Source organism: Miniopterus schreibersii (assembly GCF_964146895.1).
Source record: "Miniopterus schreibersii genome assembly, chromosome: 8".
NCBI lineage: Eukaryota > Metazoa > Chordata > Mammalia > Chiroptera > Miniopteridae > Miniopterus > Miniopterus schreibersii.
This window is the reverse complement of record NC_138109.1, coordinates 2,586,376-2,607,784: the sequence shown is the minus strand read 5'-3', so window position 1 is coordinate 2,607,784 and position 21,409 is coordinate 2,586,376. Positions and strand designations below refer to the sequence as shown.

Sequence of the window (21,409 nt, the reverse complement as noted above, 5' to 3'; positions counted from 1 at the left end):
CACTTCCCCACCACACGCATGCACACGCACTCTGTCACATTCACACACACACGTCTCTGGCTGGGTTTCATTCTGAATCTGAAGGGCCCCACCCCCAGCCCTGGTCCACCTGGCCAGGCCCCAGGGAGGGCAGGGCACAGCCAGGCTGGAAGCCGGCACCCTCTGCTCAGAATGCACCCTGCACCCGGCCTCACCTGGCCAGGTCCGTGCACAGCGGCTCCTCAACCCTTCCCACCAGCAGCCCCCCATCTCCTCCCTCCCCCTCCTCAGGGTGGACTAGCCGTGACCACTGTCCCCACCCTCTGCTAAGGCGGCTGGAGGCCTGGGCCCAGCTGGCACAGCCATCGACACCCAGGATGACCTTGGGCTCGTGCCTCAGTTTCCTCCTCTGTGCGAGGGCATCGTGAAGTCAGTCTGGCTGTTGTTGGGGATGGGGGTCCCGTGGGCTGATCTAGCCGGGCGCCCTTGGCAGTAGGAGGCACGGAGACTTGGTGGCTAGCCGCCCGCCGGCCCGCCCAGCCTCGCCGGCCCCCCAGCCGGAGCCCCGGGTCCCTCTGTATTTAGCCCCCACTGGCGGCCTGTCTCCAGGAGAGCTTCCCGGCAGACCTGGGGGGTTGGAGGGGAGGGGGGCCGGCGCCTGCCTTCTAATTTAGATTCCTGGGTTTATGGCAGGAAGCGCAGCTAGGCTCACGCTGTAATTAAGGCGATTCCTGAGGCTGCGGGAGGAGGCAGGGAGAGGAGCCCACCGCGGGGCGGCCCCCCACTCCTCTCCCCGCGGCCGACGTCAGCCTCAGGCCGTCGGCAGCTCCTCTGCCTCAGTCGCTGCCCCGCACCCCGCCCTGCGGCCCGGGAAGCCGGGGCCGGGCCGCTGCACACCCGGGGTCGCCCTGCGAGCAGGGACACATGCCTGGACCACCCTTGGGGGCTCCCCTGTGCCAGCTGTGGTCAGCCCAGGGTTGCAGGGGGAGCCCAGACACGTGGCTTTTTGTTCAGTCCACCCCTAGACCCCGGTTCCATCTTCCAGAGTCCCCTCCCCCTACATTCCTGAGGTGTCTGGGCGGAGCCTGGCCGGGGCAGTGGCAGGAGGGGCGATCCCGCCCAGGGGTCAAAACCGGGGCAGCCGGCAGCCTGGGCCTGAGCACTCGCTTCCAGGTGGCCAGGGAGGGGACCCGGACTCAGCATCCACGGGGCCCCAGGGCTGAAGCTCAGACCCTTGCTCTGCTCCCCGCTGGGTGAGCTTGGGCCTCTCCTCTCTGAGCCTCAGTGTTCTCATCTGTACACAGGGTGCGACCATCACCAGGAGGCCTCTTCTCCCTCCCTGGCTAGGATCCCACGGAGATCCCACCCGAGCTTTGTGTGCCCTGCACCAGCCCCGCCCTCCCTCTGGAGCCCGCCCACAGGCCCTGGCCTGGGGCAACCCTCTGCCCATCCCGGCCTCCTGGTCTTCCTCCGTGAGACTGAGGGGCTTGAACCGCCAGGGCTCAGACTCTGGGATCCACATGCCGATATTAGTTCAAAAAATGGGGCAGGGGTGGGTGGGGCTGTGACTCTGCCAACTTAGGATATTTTTAAAAACACCTTCTAGCACCAAGTCACGGGAACAGCCGAGGTGAGGCCGGGCGCGGGCTCTGCAGCTTCTCCTGCCCCAGCCACAGGGCCTCAGACGCCGACTGGGCTCCATTGTGACCTGAGGCCGGGCTGATTGGGGGATGTGTGCGTGTGTGTGCGAGCATGTTATAGGTGTGCGCACACACGTGTGTGTGCATGTGTGCGCACGTGCTTGTGTGTGCGTGTGGGTGTGTGTATGTGTGCACGTGTGCGTGCTGTAGGCAGGGGGAGTTGCTGAGGGGCAGGGACACACTGCCACCCCATAAAGGGGCAGGGCTACCTGGTGAGCTCTGGGCAGAGCCAGTGCCCAGCCTAGCCCCTCCCTGCAGTGAACCCCGGGGGGTATCTGGGTCTGGGTAACAGATATGGATCAGGCTGGGGGCAGGAGGGGGTGCCAGGCATTCCTCAAGCTGGGGAGAAAGGGAACTTTGTTGCCTGAAACCGAGCCACCCCCGGCCTCCCTGTAAGCCTGGGCACTCTGCCAAGGATGGAGAAGCACTTGGGTGACAGTGGGCGTGCCAAGGCCTCTCCGGAAGTGGCTGCCTCCCCCACCTAGCTGTCCCCAGGCAGCCGCCGAGCCCTCCTCCCGGCCTAGGACCTCAACAGATCCTTCAAAGGGGCTGGAGCCCAAGGACAGATGGAGGTTGGGGTGGTGTTGGGACTGGGGATGCCCTGCCCCCACCCCCAGCTGGGATGGGGTGAAGGTGGGCTAATGGCTCGGAGCTGGATTGGGGCACTCACACCATCTCGCCCTGCCCTCCTGATCGTCTTGTGAGGGGCTACTGTTAATCCCATTTTATGGACCAATAAACAGAGGCTCAGTGAGGGGAGGGCCTGCACATTAGCGGCAGAGGGGGAGCTGCAAGTCAAGCCACCTGACCACAGAGCCTGAGCCTTGGGGAATCCTGCTCCTTCCTCCCTTAGGGACACCTGGGAGGAGGGGCCACCTCGCCATCCCCAAGCTAGGCCGCCCTCTCTGGGCACTTGTCCAAAGCGGCCAGGTCTGCGGTTGGCCGGGGCCACCTCCCAGGGTTTCAAGGATCAGATGACCCACAGCATAGACGAGTGTGGCTCTCAGTGGGCATCTAGTAGGTGCCCATCGATGCTGCTGGGTGACAAGTCCTGACTCCTCTAGGCCTCAGGCCCCCATCTTTGCTCAGGTCTGCCTTTCAGAGCCTTTGCCTCCCCCAGTTCCAGCTGGCTCTGCCTCATCTCCCAGCCCAGGGCCCCGATGTCCCCTGGAGCCTCCCTTCCTTGTCTCACAGACTGACACTAATTGGGGGGATCCAGGAGGAGATTCTGCCACAGCCCCTTGTCACAGGCTGTGGCTCCCTTAATCTGAGGGTGATGTGGGGTGGGAGGCACGGGGCCTGGAGCCCCTTTATCTGTTGTTCCCCTTGCTGGGAGCCCAGAGAGGAGGGTTGGGGACACGGGGACAGCGACTGGCGGTGGCAGCAGGTTCTGTAGCCTGACCTAGGGGCCCAGCCGGGGGGGAGACGGCAGGCCCTGGAATGCACAGGCTCTCACTGTCCCCTCCCTCCGCGGCCTGGCTCACTTCAGGCAGGGTTAAAACACAAAGCAGCTTCCTTTGTCCTCAGCCCATGCTTATAGGATTGGGCCGGGGCGGGGAATGGGCCTCTGGTGGGGCACTTCCCCCCGAAAGGCCACAAAGGGGCCCTGTGACATCACGCTGCCCCCTGCTGTGATGTCAGGGCCACCACAATGGACCTCTGCAGACAGATGGCTGGGCTGGGGGGGGGGGGCAGGGCAGGAACACCTGCACCCCTGGGAAGGCAGGGCGGGCGCCGGCTCTGGCCCCGCGAATGGCTGGCAACACTTACATAGCGTTTAGCAAACTACAAGTCGAGACTCAGTTTTGAACAAAATGACAGTTGACATTTTCTTGCCCCTTTCCCTCCCCCTAGTTGAGAACCATTGAGCTGCGCCTTGGGGCCTACCCTTAGGCTAAAAATAAAACCCTTAGCAGGGCAACAAGGCCCTCCAGGCTCAAACCCCTGCCCAGCCCTGCAGCCTTGCCCTGCCTGGGCCCTGCCCTCAAATCTGCAATCACACTGGCCTTCCTTCAGTTTCCAAGCTGAACACCCTCAATTCTTCCCCATCGCCTCATGTTCAAGTCAGCTCAGACACCACCGCCTCCAGGAAGCCCTCCCTGACCTGCTCCCAGCTCAGTTGCTCTTTCTCTGGATCCTACAGTCCCCGTGCTGCTCAAACCATGGCGTTTATCTTTTGAGTATCTTGATGTTTCCAGGGCCTCTCTCCCGGGCAGACTGGGGGATCTGTGAGGGCACCACCTGGGTTCTCGCCCTCCCCACCCTCTCTCTGGCATCAAGCACCATTCACTGATTTCGTCATCAAATATGTAGGGGCACCCCTGGTGTCAGGTCTGGGGATCCAGGAGCCACGGAACAGGCCTGTCCTTGCTCTCACGGAACTGGCCACTGGGCAGAAGGTGGGGGCCAGTGACAGACAGTCATCACATCACGTGAGCCCATAGCTGCAAAAAGGCAGAAGTGCACGAAGAAAACGTGGTAGGGGTCGGGGTGCCTTTACGATGGGTGACGGGCGGGCCCCTCGGAGGCTGTGACCCAGGAGCTGAAAGGCAGGAGGAAGCTGGTGGCTGTGCCGAGGGTGTGGGGAAGAGCCCCGGGGGGGGGGGGGGCGCACGGTAGGCCCTAGGCAGTGCCCAGGCTCATTCCCTCTGGAACCCATGGGTATGGAGGAGGGCTCCGGGGGCAGGGCCCAGGTTCGAATCCTGCCTCTGCCTCTTTTTAGCTTCAGGGCAAGCCCTTCCTTTCCTTATGCCTCCTGGTAGGGTGATCAAATAAAATGTCATCCAAACAGGGACAGAGAGTAAAAGGGACACTATTACTAATTATATAGAAAAATGGGCCTGAACTGGGTTCTGGGCAAACGGGGTACATGCACAGTCACCCCGCCCACGGGGTGGGTAATAATCGCTCGAGTCCAGAGAGTTCTTGAAGCAAGTGATGGGAGAAGGAGACTGGGCTGCTCGGGTGAGCGCGTGGGGAGGATGGACGGACACACCTCTGTGTGTCGGTCCGGCCCTGCCAGATCTTCGTGCCAAAAGGGGTGTGTGGGGAAGTGGGGCTGATTTTCCCAAACCAGTCGGCAGCGGGGGTGGCTCTGGGGGTTTCTTGGAAGATGGAGAATTTGAGCTGGGCCTGGAAGGGTGAATATATTTTCTACAGGCAGAAATAAGGGCGGGTGTGGGGGAGAGGAGGGCTCAGGTGGAGAAGTGAGGGCAGGTTTGGGGGGTCTGGATGGAAAAGAGTGAAAGGGGAGGGGTGCAGAGTTTGGGGGCCAGGGGCAGCGTAGCGTGTCCTGGGGATTTGGGGGTGTAACTGTCCATGCCCAGATGCTGGGGCTGGTGGGCCTGGCCCCGGGGACTGGCCCTTGGGGGGAGGACCCCTCCTCCAAGCAGGAGACCTGGTTATGAGCTGCCTGGCTGTGCCAGACCGATGTGGGGAGAGCGTCCTCCTGTCCAGGCTGCCGAGCTGCTGGGGAATGTGATGAGGCTGCTGAAACGGGGCCCGGGCCCGGAGGGGGAGAGGGGCCTCCGCCCCTGGCAGGGCGGGACACCCACAGCTTCCCAGAAACTGGGTCTGCTTCTGCCGACGGGCTGGCTGACAAGGCAGCCAGACCCCAGAGGCTGGAGCGGGGCCTGCTGCCGGGCTGCCCGGGGAGAAGGCATCGGGATGGGGGAGCAGACGCATCCGCGGTGGGGGCAGGAGCCCCTCGTGCCACCTGGGAGGGCCTTCCTCGAGCCCTCCTGCTACAGAGGGGTAAACTGAGACCTGGAGACACCGAGGGTCCCATGGCAAAGTCGACAGGAGATACCCAGTAAAACCCGCCTCCCTCTCCCAGCCCAAGGGTCTTCCTGCGCCCCTGTCTCCTGAGGACCTCTGGGACCCCCAATGTCACGGCAGCGGTGGTGGGACGAGAGGGCCCTTGCCTCACGCTCTGCTCCGTCACCTCCTAGCTGTGGGATCTTGGTCTGACACCATAACCACACTTAGCCTCAGTGTCCCCATCTGTAAAAGGAAGACTAACCCGTGCCTTGCGGGGTCATTGTGATAAGACAACGTGGGTGTCAGGCTCGGCACGCCGACCGGCACACAGTAGGTGTTCATAAACGCTGAGCATCTTCAGGGCATCTGTGTGGCACCTACCCCCACCCCACCGGCGTCTTGGGATACTGAACAATCTGGCTTCATGCGGCTCCACTGGGACCCCAGGTCCCAAAAGCCTGGCCCCTCTTCCCCCCATTCGTTTGTTTGTTGAGGGCCTACTGGGTGTGGGACACTGTCTGGGGAGAGGCGATGGAGAGACACACTCGCCCGCCGCTCCAGCAGCCCCTGCGCGTACCAGGCCTTCTCCTGCGCCCAGGGCCACAGCTAGATGTGGGAGGGGCAGAGGGCCTGCCCATTCCTCTAGGATCTGCGAACTTCATGGAAATCCAAGGGGCTGCCTGGTGATACTGTTTTAACTTGCCACCTAGACGGGGAGCAGCGGGGAAAGAGGGCGACTCCCAACCAGGCACCCCCCTAATTGCTGCCTTCGCCTCCTTTGGGCCTTTGTTGGTGCATCAAAGGGCTGCCAAGGCCCCCGCAGCTCAGCTTGGAGCCCAGGAAGGGCTGTGGGCCACAGGCCCACTTCCCAGCTGAGACGACTGAGGCCAGAGATGAGGTTCTGCTTAGGATGGGAACGAGGGCAGGGCTGGTGTCAAGGGGCTGCTCCGGACCCGCCAGCCAGGGACCGGGGTGGCTTTGGAACCCCAGTAAGGCTTGTCCTGGTCAAAATGGGGGGGGGGACTCAGGCCCTATCCACAGAAGTCGGGAGTATGGAGCAGGGACAGGATCTTCCCGGGGACACTTCTCTTCCCGTTGCCTGGTGGGCTCCTGCTCCACCTTGGCCTCAGCTTGGACAGCCCCTCTTCCTCCAGGAAGCCTGCCTGAACCTTCCAGGCCGAATCAGGTGCCTGCCTCTGGCTCCTCTAACACCCTCCTCCTCTTAGCCTGGGTCCCGTTGCCACTGCTGTCCCCACCCGCCTGAGAGCCCCGTGAGGGTAGAAAGAGCCTTCCTCACCTCTGTGGCCCAGGCGCCCCGCGTGGCACGGGGCAGGAGACCCCGCCGCCCGCCAAGGGAAGGAGTTAAGCAGCAAGCCTGTCTCCAACCTTGCCTCCCCTCCCCAGGCGGGGTGCCCAGGTCACGGGCGCTGTGGCACTGGGAGGCTGTGGGCAGGTTCCATGGCCTTGGATTCCCCAGAACCGTGCTTCTCAGACCGTATCCGGGGAGGTGTCCCCGACAGAGGGGACAGAATGTCCCGTCTTGTCGGTCGAGAGCGGCAGGTGGGAACTGTTTTGTGAGGGGCTCTGTGGCACGGGACCCAGGCCGGCTGGGCTCGACTCCCGCCCCCGCTGTGCACGAGCGGGAGGCTCTGGCTCGTTACTCAACCTCCGGGCGCCTCAGTGTTCAAATCTGTAAAATGGGTATCCACTCGGAAGGGGCGTGGGAAGGATTAAGTGAGTGAACGCGGCAAAGCACTCGGAGCGGTGGGTGGCACCCAGCAGATCTCCCGCAAGTGTTTGCTGATACCCCATCTTAAATCCCAGCAACATATTCCAGCTGCTCCGGGTTTGTTTGTTTACTTTTTCATGTTAACTTGGTTACGGTGTGTTTGCCAGTTTTCTCCAACAGGAAAACACGGGTTAACCCTTTCTATACAAGGGTGTATCGGTCCACACTCAAAGCGGTGGGGACTTAAGCTCCACCTGCTGGAGGGGAAGACCTACAGGGATCACTTGAAATTATTTTGAAAGGGAGATTTGTCCTGGCTCTTCATTTATCTATTCTTTAATCATTACTTATATCAGTATGGATGCACGGATATTTATTTTCTACTTCAGGTTATAACCTAACTCTATTTGTTGTCGTTCAATCTGGTCTAGGTTTGGCCATGTGGGATCTCTTTCTGGTTGGCTCCTGTGTCTGACAGCCCCCCATCTGTTTATTTTTTCGAGCGTTTACTTCCTCTCTAGAATGACAAGATGCTCCAGACTTATTTTCTGTTTTTCCCTGCCTCGGCCCTGGAGTCAGCCATTTCTCCAAGGAGCCTGGTCCCTTTTATTAGAGAGTGGTGTTTAGGAACCAAGATCTGGGGGCTGGATGTGCTCACTCTACCAGGGTGTCACTGCTCCCAGATCCTCTAGGGGACAGAGCTGGGTCTGTTTTAATTTTTTAAAAAATATGTTTTTATTGTTTTTTGGGAGAGAGGAAGGGAGAGGGAGAGAGAAACATCGATGTGAGAAATATTGATTGGTTGCCTCCCACATGCACCCTGACTAGGGATTGAACCTGCAACCTGGGCGTGTGCCCTGAATCAAACTGGTGACTTTTGGTGAACAGGACGATGCTTGACCAACACTGGCCAGGACTGTTTTAATTTTTTTTTACATTAAGTTTCCTCTCTTGGTAACTGTGCATTCGGTTGGAAGCTCTAGACAGCTGCCCACCAGCTTTTGCACAGAGACCCCATCTGCACCCACAGGCCTGAGCAATCTCATGTGGCGATCAGGGCTGGGAGGGAGAGAGCACCTGAGGTCACCTCCCGCCATGCTGAGCCACTCCCTATGTCCACCCCTGCTCACCAGTGGGGCTGCTGGGCGGCTGGCTTCTTTGGGAATGGGACCGGAGGCTGGCCTCGGGCACTCTTGCAGCCCAGCTTGCTGTGGGGTTGCAGGCTTGCTCCCTGCTGAAACGACAGCTCTGTCAATGGTGGTGGCTAAGAGTCACTGTCTCACACAGGGCAGGCGGGGCCGGAGTTAGGTCCCCGGAAGGCCTGACTCAGCCACATGCCCAGCGCACCCTGACGCTGCACGACTCACTGATGCTCAGTGGGCCAGGACCGGGAGCTGACTCCCCGTGGGGGCGGCTCTCCTGCGGTCGCGGGGCGCAGGGCAGGGTCTCAGGCTGCCTGGAGACCTCGAGGCAAGGTGAGGATGGGCTCTCCACTTTGCCAGAATGGCTCCTCTGTCTCTCACAGGCTGGAAGTCAGGCCTGTAACTGGGGCCTGCCTCTACCAGTGACTGGTGTCTGGGGCACAGAAATCGTGCCTCACCCCGCTTAAAACCTTCAGTGGCTCCCCAGTGCCCTTGCTGAGAAGCCCCACTCCTAGATTTGCCTGACAAGGCTCTGGAGAACCCCCAGTGCCCACGTCTGCCCTAATAATACCAAAGAGCCTGTGGTTCCCCTGCACAACCACGTGGTTTCAGCCACCACAGTTCACTCTGCCAGTGCTGTCCTATTCTACTGCCTCACTTGTTAATGCCTAGTTGTCCCTGAGGTCTCAGCTCTGGGATCACCTCCTCCAGGAAGCCTTCCTCCTGTGCCTCAGATCATCTCTGCTCACCTGGTCATGTCCCTGGTCACCTGTGGGCCACACTTTCCTAAGGTGTGACAACCCCTGTCATTCAGGACGGTCACCTGGTTACTATGAGTGGGCTCAGGGTTTGAAATCGGGGCTCTGGCTCCCCTCAAGGCCGCTCTGCTCCTTCCTGCCGTGTGACTTAAAGCAAATCACTGTGCATCTCTGAGCCTTATCTTCTCATCTGTGAGGAAAGTATCTAGTTGGGATTTCCGGCCCTGCTTTCAATTTTGGCCTCCGTCTCCAATTCGCTGTGCGTCCTTGGGCAAGCCCTGTCGCTGGACCCAGCCTCAGTTTTCCTCTTCTGTAAAATGGGGCCACCTATAAAACTCAGAGTGCTGAGGCTCCATCAAGCCCAAACTTGTGAAAATCTGTTGTAAACCTCAGAACTCAACATGGACAGTTGAAGGATGTATTTCACCAGCTCTGTGGAGATGTGTAGGAGGGAGGCCCACAGAGCTCTCACTGTCCTCCAGCCTCCCAGCCCTCCAGAAGCCAGGAGATCAAAAGTGACAGAGGCCTGTTGGCATGGAGGCTGGGCTTGGCTGGGCCTGCTCCCTGGCTCCCTGCCCACCTCCCACTGCCCCCACTCCCAGGGCGACATGACATGTGTGTCTTGGGAAAGAAGCTGTTTAAATACTCAGGGAGGGGGCGGACCCTTCATCCCCCCTCACTTCCAACACAGAAGGCCCCTCTACTCCACTGCTCCCCCGAAACTCAAAACCAAGGCCAGTTTGATCCATCTGCAACTTTATTCCAGAGCAGAAATAAGTCATTTCCTAACAATAAATATAAAAAAAATAATAATAAATTAAGGTTTGAAAAAGTTCCCAACGAAACAAAATCATTAACACTGACGGAGTCACGAATGTTGTCTAGAGAGGCGAGAGATGGACAGACCAGCCCCCGCCTGGGAATGTCGGACGCAGGCTGTCCTCTGCCCCAAGCCCTAGCCGGGCCCCCGGTCACACACACATTCTCTCCACAAAGTACAAAATATATATTTAAAAAACCTCAACACAACCAAGCATCCCGCGAGGGCCCTGGGGAAGCAAGAGTCTGGCCCACGGTGGGCCAAGGACAGGGCCCGGGGGTCATCCTCCGGGGCGCCGGGGGGTGGGGGAGCTACTGCGAGTCGCTCCATCTGAGTCCACTGTCTGCCGTCCTCTCGTGAGTGGGTGGGGCTTGAGGTACCCTGTTCCCATGGCCACGGGGTAACCCCCACCTCCTGACACAGCGAAGAAAAGGCCGGTTTAGAAGTGTCCCCCGTGTATGTCCTTGGTGGTGCTCCTGCCCCAGGATGCTGGGACCACGGCCGGGCCGCTAAGTGCTTGGCTGCTGTCCTCGGTGGGCGCAGCACCCCGGCCCGGGATCCCTGAGTATCTCCTCAGTTCAGGCCATGGCGTCTTCCGAGACCCCCCAGCAGAGGCCTCAGGGTGGCACCAGTAAGAAATAGAAATAAATAAGGTCCCTAGTGGCCAGGGGCGGAGCTCACGGGGAGGCCACTGTTCCTTCAAGTATTCTTGGCCGAGGGGGGCGCGAGGCCCTGTCGGAGCTCAGATGGGGATCCCCACTGTGTTCACTTGGTCCTTGAGCCCCAGCAGGCTGTAGGCAATGCGCTTCTGGTGGCCCGGCAGCCGCACCCCGATCTTCTTGATGTCACTGCGGGTGGGAGGGAGGGGGAGAGTCAGGGGCTGGCGCGGGAGAGGTGGGCAGCTGTGGGAGGGGGGCCGAGGTGGGGAGGAGAGGATGGGGCCTTGGGGACCTGCGAGGGAGTTCCAGTTAGGCAGAGGCCTGACAGAAGGATCCACCTCCCGAAAGCTTGCTAACTTCCACAAAATTAAGGAGACGATAGAAGCACCAAGTCTGTGAAGTTTTTTCCTTTAAGTCAAATCTGCAGGATTATCTGTGAAGTAGGTGCTCTCTTCCCGCTCATTTTGTAGATCGGAAAACTGAGGCTCAGAGAGGTAAAGTCACTTGCCCAAAGTCACACAGCGAGGAGGTGGAAGAGCCGGGAATTGAACCAGCTGTGAACACTGCATTCCCTCCCCCAGCTCGGGTCTGTCCCTAAGGTCCCCTCCCCAGGCAGCACTGATGCCATCACCGGCGGCAGGGACCCTCCAAGGCTGCTGCTCAGACGTCTTTTCCTAGCCCTCACCGTATTTCACCCCCTTCCCTGCAAGTTCCCACTGCTGCCAACTGACCAAGGGCTCAGCACATACTTGCTGAGGGACCATCAGGGTTAAAGCCCTGCTGGTCTCTATGAGAGGGGCTGGCAGGCCACCTGAGGCAGGTGGCTCGCCTTTAGGACCCTCCATTTCCTCACCTATACAGTGGAATAATAGTGCCCAACTGGAGGCGGGACACCCCGGAAACCGGTGGCAGAGGGGGAAGGCGGCATGGGTACAGGGTAGGAAGGTGTGCCCGGGAGCCCACAGCCTCCCCCACCCTGGGCCCCTTTCTGTGCCCCTCCATCCCCTTGTAAAACCACTTAGGCTCCCTGAGCCCCAGAGCAGACGGTTATTGCTCACTCTGGGAGTTTCCTCGCCCACCAGCCCAAACCTATGAAAACACCCAGGTTTTTATGGGCCGTCTCCTGGCTGTAAATGGAGCTAATTATATGGTGCAAGTTCCTATTTGCAATTCCGGCGACATGACTTTCCCACCGGCTCTGGGAGCCCTCAGAGGAGTGCTGAGCAGGGAGGGCAGACCCAGATGGGTGGGGAGGGTGGCTCTGGGACCTCCGGGAAGGGTTGGCAGCTCCCGCTGCAGCAGGAAGGCCGGGAGTCAGGCACCTGGGGGAACTTCCTAGCCTCTGCTGCAGAGCCATTTCTAACCTAAGCAGCTGGGGGTGTCACAAAAGAAGAGCCCCCCCACCCCTGTAGGTTTCATAGTGTGGCTCCCGGACAAGCATCTGCATCACCGGGGAAAGAGGTGGGATCCTGGGGCTGCACCTCTAGGCCCCCTGGCCTTGAAGTTCTAAAGTGGGGCAGGGAGGCTGCGTTTCCTCAGCTCCCGCAGCCCCCGACGCGTGGTCTGAGAAGCAGCGGCTGCTTCTGTCCGACCTCATCAGAGCAGCCCCACTCTGAGTTCCCTGTGCCGCCCAAGGAGGCGAGAAAAAGAAAGGAGCCTGGAAGTCGGCCAAGAAAGACAGAGACCCAGGGAAATAAATCCGGGGCAAGGCCAGAAAGAAGACATGGTCCAGAGGCAAAGTTTGGGACCAGCTCAATAACCTAGTCTTGTTTTTTGTTTTTTAAAAATCCTCACCTGAGGATATTTTTTCCATTGCTTTTCAGAGAGAGTGGAATGGACCGGGAGAGGGAGAGAGAGAGAAGCATCAATGTGAGAGAGACACATTGACTGGTTGCCTCCCACATGCGCCCCGACCAGGCCGGGGATCGAGCCTGCAACCGAGGTATGTGCGCTTGACCGGGAATCGAACCCACAACCCTTCAGTCCCCGGGTCGGCGCTCTAACCACTGAGCCAAACCAGCTGGGGCATCTAATCTTGTTTGACAAAGCGACGAATGACAAACTCTGTCGGGAAGTTCCCAACTGCAAGCTTACAGCCCAGCCGTTGTCTCCGAGAGACTGAAGAGCCGCGGCTCCTTGGCCAGGGCGGCCCTGCGGGAGCCCTTAGGAAGGGGCTTATTCAACGAGTTTCCAAGCACAGAGCTCAGGTACACCAGAAACACCGGGGGTGGGGATGCCCAGCTGCTGGTGAAGAGGCTTGAACAGCGGGTCCCACCAGCTGCACATTTTGGGGGGAAAAACAAAGAACCAGTGGGCTCTGTGAGCTATAGGAGGGCAACAGCTGAGACCTGGTCCCCTGGGCCCATCCCCTCATCCCCACGCCCTCCCGAGGTCTAGGACAGGCCATGGTACACAGCAGGCCCTCAGGAGTGTCTGCTGAATGAATGAATGAATGAATGAATGAATGAATGAATCAATGAATACTTTAGCGGATCCTGAGCCACTACCCAGGCCGCCTTGGGCCTGTCTCCTAGACTGCTGTGCGGTTCATGTGACAGGGAGGGAGCTGAGCCTGCTTCCCAGGCCCATCTAGGAGGCAAAGCCCTGGGCTGGGAGGCAGGAGGCTGAGTTCTAGTCCTGGACTCCATCTGAGCCTTGGGCCGTCCTGTCCTGTCCTGTCTTCAGGCCTTAGTTTCTTTATACGTAAAGTGGACATACAGCTGAGGCCACCTTTCTCCTGAGCACTCGCAACACCAGCCCTGGCCCCGGGGAAATTCTAAGGCCGCACCTCCCCAGGGAGCACCTACTACGTGCCTCCTGGACACAGGGAGAGGGGAGTGAGAACTGGCCTCATGCGCCCGATCATTCATTCACCCTGCAGACATTCCATCAGCGCCAGGCCCATGCCGGGGCACGCAGAGACCTCAGACCCATCTGCCCGCGCCCCCGCCCTCACAGGATGCGGGGTGCAGCAGCCTCGGACGCCGGACAGGGCCTGCTGCGAGGCTGAGTGCTTCTCTGGGGTGCAAACCCACCGCTCCATTAGCTCCTCAAAACCATCCAGAACCACTGGTCTAGCCAGAAACTCATGACTCTCAAATACCAACGTGGCGAGTGCTCAAGTGAGGACAGGTGGCAACCGCGGGACCCCAGGGGAATGTGTGGCCAGCCCCTTGGGACGGGTGGGAGAGGTCAGCGAGGCCTAAACCCGGAGCCCATGGAGAAAGCTGAATTCTCCGGCGACCAGCTCAGAGCCTCCCCGTGGGCTCCACGCACGTGTAGACACAGCCTTCGGGTTGAAAAAGTGCTTTGAGATCCCCATTTATCTCACTTATTTGAAACGGAGGAGGCAGTGGTGATGTGAGTCACGCAGACCCCGGCTCTGAGCACCAGCGGGCTGGTGGGAGGAGGAGGGGGTGTGGAATGACTTCCTGCCTTTATCCAGGCCTTTTCAAAACACACACACGCACACACACACACGCACACACACACACACGCACACACAGGCAGCCTCCATCCATCTGAGATAGCCCCGTCCGTCCGGCTCGTGGGAAAGGAACTGGCCGAGGAGCACCCCGGCTATTTCGGGAAGCCTTTGAGAACACGCTTCCTGGAAGCACTGCTGTTGCCCTCAGCTCTCTGCACCCACAAGAGAAGCTGCGCTGTCCCTGTCCTCGGTGGGAGCCACTGGAGGGGCACAGGGAAAGGGAGGGGGGCCCAGGAACCCCGGGCATTTGCCCACGGGCTACGGGCGAAAAGCAGGGGAATAGAGGGCGGAGCCCCTACTGTGTACCAGGTGAGCCATCTGCATCGTGCCCACGCCGTGCCCACAGTGGGGAAACGAAAACCGAGCCTCAAAGGCGGAACCTAATTTGACCAAGGTCACCTGCTAGGGAGCGGCAAACATGGGATTTGAAACCTGGTGTGAGTGCAGAGCCCAAGCTTGGGACCCTGCAGCTGGCTGGCGACAGAAGACACCCCGGGACCTGTCTCCTCTCTGCACATCTCCACGGCTCCCTCCGGTCAGCCTGTCCTCGCCTGACTCCCATCCCCAGCCGACCCCGGGACAGGCCAGGCCTGGCGTGAGAGGCCTGGATGAGCAGCCTGGAAGCCCAGCTGAGTGGTTCTCACAGGCCCTGGAGAATGTTCACGCACAGGCCCAAGTCCCAGAACTCCTGTGACCCAGCGCTGTGGGAGGCCGGGTTGTCCCCTCCCTGCGGTTCCCAAAACCTCCCAGCCTCAGGGCCCATTCCCATCATGACCTTGGACCCCGTACAAGTGAAGCTATTGGGGACATAAAGCTATTTTTAGAGGCCCGAAAGGCTAAGAGGATAATGTCTTCTCCCTCCTGGGGCGGGAGGAAGTGTCCCTGCCAGGGCCCTGCCGGGAAAGGTCCCTGATGGGAGGAGAGATGAGCGCCCGTGGGACAGCTTCACAAAGGGCAGAGCCCAGGGCTGGGCCGCAGGGCTCACAGCCACTCTGTGGGGGGAGGTGCCTGGGCAGGGCTGGCCCGGGCCCTTTCTCCTGGGCATCAGCCAGGGTGCCCACGGGCTCTGACCATTTCTTCTGGGCATCCTGGAGAGGAATGCTGCCCCTAATGGGCTGTGGCCTCAGGCAAGCTATGCAACCTCCGAGCCTCAGTTTCCCCACTTATAAAATAGGGAAGTAATAGTAGCATCTATTCAAAAGGCAAACAGGACTCAATTGGCAACGGCTACGAAGGGAACCCACTCGCTTCCCAGATGCCCGGCTGTGAACTGTGTGACAGTGCCATCCCTGAGCCTCGGTTTCTCCACGAATGACCTCCACGGTCCTGAGCTCTGGACCCTGCCTGATGAGGGCTGGAATCCTACTCTGCCCCGAGTGGCCGCAGGGCCCTGGACAGGTCCCTGCAGGTCTCCGCACCTGCTTCTCACCTGTCCAGGGAGAACCCTGCGGAGCCCCACCTGCCGAGTTAACACGAGACGGACTCAAGCTGCTCCGTGCAGAGCCGGCCTAGTCTCCCCTCCACAGACAAATGCTACCGGCAACGTGATAATCACTGTTACTCTCCCGCCCTGGAAAAAAGACGCCGGGAGAGGAGGGAACCGAGCAGAATTGCTGGCTGCCGGCCTGGTTTTGCCCTTCCTGGGAAGCCTCCCTCCCCAATAGAGAAGGGGGGAGAGGAGAGGAGGGGGAGAGGAGAGGACGGGGAGAGGAGAGGAGGGGGGAGAGAGAGGAGGGGGGAGAGGAGAGGAGGGGGGAGAGGAGAGGAGGGGGGAGAGGAGAGGAGGGGGGAGAGGAGAGGGGGGGAGAGGAGAGGAGGGGGGAGAGGAGAGGGGGGGAGAGGAGAGGAGGGGGGAGAGGAGAGGAGGGGGAGAGGAGAGGGGGGGGAGAGGAGAGGGGGGGGAGAGGAGAGGAGGGGGAGAGGAGAGCGGGGGGGGGCGGGCAGAGCCCCACTCACTCGTTGGTCATCTGCACCACCTTCTCGATGCTGGTGTAGCCGGCCGCCAGGAAGTGCTCCGTGTACTGCTGCATCTTGATGGACTCGAGCCACTCGGACACCGTGCGGAAGGGCACCCCCTCCGAGCCGCTGGTGCTGGGCAGCCGGATGGACACCCTGCGACACCAACCACCCACCCTCGGGTCAGGGGTTGCAGCGCCCGGCCCTCCCCGGGCCCTGAGCCTGCGGCTCCCTGACCTGGGCAGTTCTCCCAGCTGCCCCGGGCCTCAGTTTCCTCACCTGGGCGACGGGAAAGCCAAGTCAGGTGGGTTCAGGGAGCCCGCCTGGCATGCCGGGAGCCTCCAGCGTTTGTGGCTTACTGCTTGCTGCCCCCTCTGCCCCCCCGACAAGACCGCCACCAATAACCACAGAATTTGCGAAACGTTAACAGAGCGTCTGAGGTTCCTAGAATCCCAGTCCCAGCCACTGAAGTAAGGAACTGATACTTAATTTCCCCGCCTCGGTTCCTCATCTACAAAAAGAGGAGCCACCTGCGGGTTGTTTAAATGCACTAACACACGCAGGGCTGGGCGCGGGGCTGGCACACTCGCCTCGGTGTTGCCGGCTTTCACCAGTGTTCCCCGAGCTGGGCCCCGTCCAGCCTAAGTAAAGCCTTGCCCGCTAGCCCCCGCTGGCCGCCACACCGAAGCAGCTCGGGGGCCAGCCTGGGGGCTGCCACAGGGGAGGGCGTGGGACTTACCGGGGGTCAAAGTCAGCCAGGGTCTTGAGGGAGTCGGGAGCCCGGATGAGCTTGTCCAGGATGCTGACGATGTCGGCGAACTTGGGGCGGCGGGCGCGCTCCTGCTGCCAGCACTGCATCATGAGCTGGTAAATGGCCGAGGGGCACTCCATGGGCGTGGGCAGTCGGAAGCCTTCGTTGATGGCTTTCATCACCTGGGGGGGGGCGGACAGGGTGGTAAGGCCAGGGTGCCTTCACAGCCCCTGAACCCACGCAGGCCCCCGGGGAGTGCCAGGGGACAGACAGGCTGGGCCTCCTTTCCTGAGCCGACACACACCCTTCAGAGCTGTGCGTACAGCAAGTGCTGAGGGGCTGTCTCCAGACTTCCGTGGAGGAAGGGGCTCTGACCCTGAGCCCTCACAGGGCACCCAGGCAGCAGCCACACTGTGTGCCCTGCAGCCAGCCTCCCTGCAGTCTCTGGGCATCTCTATAAGCTGACCCCTTCTGCTGGAGCACACTTAGCCTCCTTGTGCTCACCTGGCTACCTTACTGTGTTTTGTCTCAGCAGAGACGTGACCGCCTCTGGGAAGCCTTCCAGGCCTGTGCACACATACCCACGTGCACACACATGCATGCACTCACAGGTACATGCACACATGAATGCACACACATGCACACATATATACATGCCCGTGCACACACGTGCACACACACACCCACACACACCCCTAACTTGTTTCCTTGTCTTTCACTGACTGTAGTCAGAGACTGGGTCTGGAACCCAGCACAAGGCCCGGCACATAGTAGGCCCTCAACAAACATTTACTGAATGAACCCATGAATGGCCTGTACCAGGTGAAGACTGGCCTCCAAAACTCTTCTCTGCCCAGGCCTTGGGCTTCAGGAATGAGAAGAGCTTAAGCTCAGGCCCAGGGTGGGCCTGGGCAGGACAGGGGTGGGGGTGCTCACCTCGTGGTTGGACAGCTCCCAGTAGGGCCGCTCGCCATATGTCATCACCTCCCACATGACAATTCCGTAACTCCACACGTCGCTGGCCGAGGTGAACTTTCGGTAGGAAATGGCCTCCGGGGCTGTCCAGCGAATGGGGATCTTGCCGCCCTGCAGGGGACGTAGGCCTGGTCACCATTGTCCTCTCTGAGCAGCTTCAGGGCTGTTGCAGCTGGACTCGATTTTGCAGTCCGGGCCCCTCCTCTGTGTCCCCTACAGGTGTCCCTGCCTCCCGAGGTCCATGCCCCAGGTGTGCAGGTGGGAGGACCCCACAGCAGGGAAAGGGCTGCTTCGCCCTCAAGCCCGCCAGCCCCAGCGGTGACAGCCCCGCTGGCACTCACACTGGTGGTGTAGGTGGCCTCAGGGTCATCCTCCAGCACACGGGACAGGCCGAAGTCGGACACCTTGCAGACCAGGTTGCTGTTGACGAGGATATTGCGGGCGGCCAGGTCACGGTGGACGTAGTTCATGTTGGCCAGGTACTTCATGCCGGCCGCGATGCCCCGCAGCATGCCCACCAGCTGCAGCACGCAGAACTCGCCATCCTTCTCCTGCGGACACAGGCTTCAGCCATCAGCTGCCAGCCGCCGGCCACCCCTGAACCAAGCAGGGCGCCCCCAAGCCTGCCGGCCGCCATGGGTTCCAGCCCCCTGGCCCACAGCCTTACCCGAAGGAACTTGTCCAAGGCCCCGTTCTCCATGTACTCAGTGATGATCATCATGGGCTTGTCTGCAGGGGCGGACACAGGCGTAAGGGGATGGCACAGGTGGGGTGGGCGCAGGTATAAGGGGATGGCACAGGTGTAAGGGGATGGCACAGATGGGGGTGGGCACAGGTGTAAGGGGATGGCACAGGTGTAAGGGGATGGCACAGGTGGGGTGGGCACAGGCGTAAGGAGATGGCACAGGTGTAAGGGTATGGCACAGATGGGGGTGGGCACAGGTGTAAGGGGATGGCACAGGTGTAAGGGTATGGTACAGATGGGGGTGGGCACAGGTGTAAGGAGATGGCACAGGTGTAAGGGTATGGCACAGATGGGGGTGGGCACAGGTGTAAGGGGATGGCACAGGTGTAAGGGGATGGCACAGATGGGGGTGGGCACAGGTGTAAGGGGATGGCACAGATGGGGTAGGCACAGGTGTAAGGGGATGGCACAGATGGGGGTAGGCACAGGTGTAAGGAGATGGCACAGGTGTAAGGAGATGGCACAGGTGTAAGGGGATGGCACAGATGGGGGTGGGCACAGGTGTAAGGAGATGGCACAGGTGTAAGGGGATGGCACAGATGGGGTGGGCACAGGTGTAAGGAGATGGCACAGGTGTAAGGGGATGGCACAGATGGGGGTGGGCACAGGTGTAAGGAGATGGCACAGGTGTAAGGAGATGGCACAGGTGTAAGGGGATGGCACAGATGGGGTGGGCACAGGTGTAAGGAGATGGCACAGGTGTAAGGGGATGGCACAGATGGGGGTAGGCACAGGTGTAAGAAGATAGCACATGGGGGAGTGGGTCCAGCTGTGGGTATGGGTGGCGGGCACAGCTATGGACAGAGCCCTTGTTTGGTGGCCCTAGTGGGCAGCCCTCTCCATACCCCTGCGGGTCAAGCCTCCAAGAGTTCCCCACCCCACCCGCACCCCACCCCCACCCCCGGTGACGAGCCTCACATTTGGAGACGACGCCCTCCAGGCGGATGATGTTGTGGTGGCTGAACTGGCCCATGATGCTGGCCTCGCTGAGGAAGTCCACCCGCTGCTTCTCTGTGTAGCCAGCTTTCAGCGTCTTGATGGCCACAGGGACCTCCCTCTTCCCCGACGCCTTCAGGGTCCCCTTGTACACCTCCCCGAACTCCCCTGCGGGCAGGCAAGGTGGGAGGAGACGCCCAGTGAGCCGGGCCCGGGTGCTCCCACCCCACACCAGGGGCCCGGGTGCTCCCACCCCACACCAGGGGCCCGGGTGCTCCCACCCCACACCAGGGGCTCGGGTGCTCCCACCCCACACCAGGGGCCCGGGTGCTCCCACCCCACACCAGGCCCCCCCACAGGCGCGCCAACCTCACCTGCTCCGATCACCTTCTGCCGCGTGACACAGGACGGATGGATCTCGGTGGTGAACTTGAGCACGGCCTGGTTGGGGTCCTCGTACGTGTGGGGGTCCACGTATGTCTTCAGGGGCTTTAGTTGTTCTGGAGGGGGAGGGGGTTGGGTCAGGGAGGGTCAGGGAGGGTCCCTGGGAACGGTTGCCCTAAAGGAGGTGGCAGATGGCTACGTGACCCGGGCCTCTGGGACATGGAGCTTCTGGCTCAGCCCTTTCGAGCTGCCCTGGGATGTCCTGGGAGTACCCTGGCTGCCCGCTGCCCCCAGCTCGGCTGGCCACAGAGCTAAGGAGGCCTGTGGGCACAGCGAGGTGGGCAGGGAGGGCACCATGTCTCACCTGACTTGGAGAAGTAGACGTCCTCCGAGGACTGGCGGGTCCGCAGGCTCTTCCTCCTGAGAACCCCACAGGAACCAAACAGGAAGGTCAGCAGCCTGCTCCAGCCAGGAGCCCCCTGACCCTGCTCCGGCCCTGCGTGGGGACTGAGTGTGCCCAGCACCCCCCTTAGCTGGCAGAGGGCGCAGGGAAGGCCGGGGCGGGGTGGACAGGAAGTGACTAACGGGCTCCCTCCTTGGGTCCTGTGCCCTGTCACGGCCAAAAATGAGGGCTTTCCTCATTAGTGCTCCCCAGTGCTTCCTGCCTGCATGTCCAGAGGAAGTGTGGACACACGGTTCATAACAAGAGATAATGACAGCCATGTCCCGAGCCCCACGGCCTGCCAGGCCTGGGCTGAGCACCCTAGAGCTCACTGCATCTTCACCCCCACCCCCAGAGGCAGGGAGTAGATCTCCTTCAGTCCCTTTTCCAGACAGGGAACTGAGGTTCCTGCCCCTCCGGGTCCCACCTAAGCCCCACGAACCTGCGGTAGATGAAGAAGCCGACTCCTCCCAACACCAGAAGCAGGGTGGCACCGATAGCCACTCCGCCGATCACGGCCACGTTGGCAGATCCTTCCGTGGCTGTCGGGGAGACCAACTGATGACAAGGGAGCCCTCCCGCTCCACACCCCCTGTTGCACCCCAAGGCCCACTTTAGGGACCCAAGACACGTACTGGGTGTTTTTACTTGTGGCAGTTCATAAAGATCTTTAGTCCCATTTCACAGATGGGCAATAAAGGGCCGTCCCCGGGAATACAGCTGGTACTCCCAGGTGCGTGGGGCTCTTTCCACTATGCGGGATTTGAACTGGGCCTGCCAATGCCAGAGCCCATGTCCTTCCTTTCACACCACTGCCCTGAACAAGCGTCCCTTGGTCCCCTCCCCCATCAGCCCACGCAGGTCGGTTCTAGAATCAGGCTGACCGGGAGAGCAGATTTCTAAAGTTTCAACCCATTTCCTCCTCTCAGGAAGTCCTAGCTGCTCCACTGCAGAACCCTGGCCTGGCTCACGCCCTGGCCCCTGACTCACACAGTGTCTGGAACTCGTGCACCTTGCTGCGGGCACCCTGGCCCTCCTGAGTCAGCGCTTGCACTTGGACCAGGTAGGTGGTGTCTGGAACCAGGTCGTCCAGGGCCACGGAGAAACCCTCAGTGTAGCGCACGTTGTAGCTGTTGGTGTCCCCCTGGGTGGCCAGCGGGTGCAGAGGCAGACAGTGAGGACAGGGC

General features: G+C 60.7%; 1 protein-coding gene across 1 annotated transcript in view; it reads right to left on the bottom strand.

Annotated features, from left to right (window-relative positions):
* Positions 1-9,806: 9,806 nt before the first annotated feature.
* The window catches only part of EPHA2 (EPH receptor A2), a 29,444-nt gene continuing 17,841 nt past the window's right edge, over positions 9,807-21,409 (bottom strand). The window contains exons 7-17 of the mRNA XM_081146074.1: positions 21,213-21,366; positions 20,665-20,764; positions 20,145-20,200; positions 19,771-19,896; positions 19,379-19,564; positions 18,383-18,444; positions 18,057-18,266; positions 17,677-17,826; positions 16,729-16,922; positions 15,990-16,145; positions 9,807-10,735 (exon numbers count right to left, since the gene is read on the bottom strand). Of these exons, the coding sequence (XP_081002200.1) occupies positions 10,630-10,735; positions 15,990-16,145; positions 16,729-16,922; positions 17,677-17,826; positions 18,057-18,266; positions 18,383-18,444; positions 19,379-19,564; positions 19,771-19,896; positions 20,145-20,200; positions 20,665-20,764; positions 21,213-21,366 (1,500 nt within the window). The 3' untranslated portion in view covers positions 9,807-10,629. The remainder of the gene's footprint in view (positions 10,736-15,989; positions 16,146-16,728; positions 16,923-17,676; positions 17,827-18,056; positions 18,267-18,382; positions 18,445-19,378; positions 19,565-19,770; positions 19,897-20,144; positions 20,201-20,664; positions 20,765-21,212; positions 21,367-21,409) is intronic.